Source organism: Solanum dulcamara, chromosome 12, assembly GCF_947179165.1.
Source record: "Solanum dulcamara chromosome 12, daSolDulc1.2, whole genome shotgun sequence".
NCBI classification, from domain to species: domain Eukaryota; kingdom Viridiplantae; phylum Streptophyta; class Magnoliopsida; order Solanales; family Solanaceae; genus Solanum; species Solanum dulcamara.
The window spans coordinates 63589935-63591009 of record NC_077248.1 but is presented as its reverse complement, the minus strand read 5'-3'; the positions used below and the strand labels follow the sequence as shown (position 1 = coordinate 63591009).

The 1075-nt window shown below is 33.6% G+C and overlaps 1 protein-coding gene across 1 annotated transcript; it reads left to right on the top strand.

Annotated features, from left to right (window-relative positions):
• LOC129875517 (protein DMP4-like) lies at positions 1–642 on the top strand. The gene has a single exon (XM_055950793.1). It carries the CDS (start codon positions 1–3, stop codon positions 640–642), a length of 642 nt encoding a protein of 213 aa, XP_055806768.1.
• The last annotated feature ends 433 nt before the right edge of the window (positions 643–1075 follow it).

Here is a 1075-nt window from a genome sequence, read left to right as displayed (position 1 = left end):
ATGGAGATTAAAGTGGTAGAACAAGAAACATGCCAAAATCTTGATCAAGAAAAGATATCCCCTCTCTTAGAAGAAAACTTAATCTTACCAGAAGTAGAAAAAAATATTATACAAAAAGCAATTACTCAAACATTTCAAAGCACATCACACTTAGCTAATCTTCTTCCTACTGGTTCTGTTCTTGCTTTTCAACTTTTGTCACCAATATTCACAAATCAAGGCCATTGTGAAAAAATTAGCAAATGTTTAACTATATCACTTGTTGCACTATGTGGACTATCATGTTTCATATTGAGTTTCACTGATAGTTTTAAAGACAAGAAAGGGAAAATTAGCTATGGATTCGCGACGATTCGAGGTTTGTGGATTATAGATGGATCGGCAAGAATTCCAAATCAAATTGCAAGGAAATACAAGTTGAAATTTATTGATTTCTTGCATGGTTTTATGTCAATGTTGGTTTTTGGTGCTATTGCTTTGTTTGATCAAAGTGTGGTGAATTGTTTTTATCCAAAGCCTTCTGATGAAATAGAGGAATTGCTTGTTGCTTTGCCCATTGGAATTGGAGTCATTTGTAGTATGTTTTTTGTTGTGTTTCCAACAAAGCGTCATGGAATTGGCTTTCCCCTCACCTCTAATTAATATGGTCAGTGAGGATCTATATAGTCGATCTTAACCTGACTGGGAGTGAGATGATGTTGTTGTTGTACTAGTCGCATACTTCTTTTTTTATGACTTAGTGCATGTGTTCATTATTTCATTTTTGTTTTTCGAATGAGAAAGTTGTAATATATTTTTTGTTGTGTTTCCAACAAAGCGTCATGGAATATGTTTTCCCCTTACCTCTAATTAATATGGTCAGTGAGGATTTATATAGTGATTAACTTGTCAGGGACTGAGATGATGTTGTTGTTGTTGTACTAGTCGCATATTTCTTCTTAAATGACTTGGTGCATGTGTTCATTTACTTTGTTCGTGTTTTTTGAATGAGAAATTTGTAGGATGTTTTTTGTTGTGCTTCCAATAGAATTGGATTTTTCCCTCACCTCTAATCAAATATGATTAGTGAAGATTC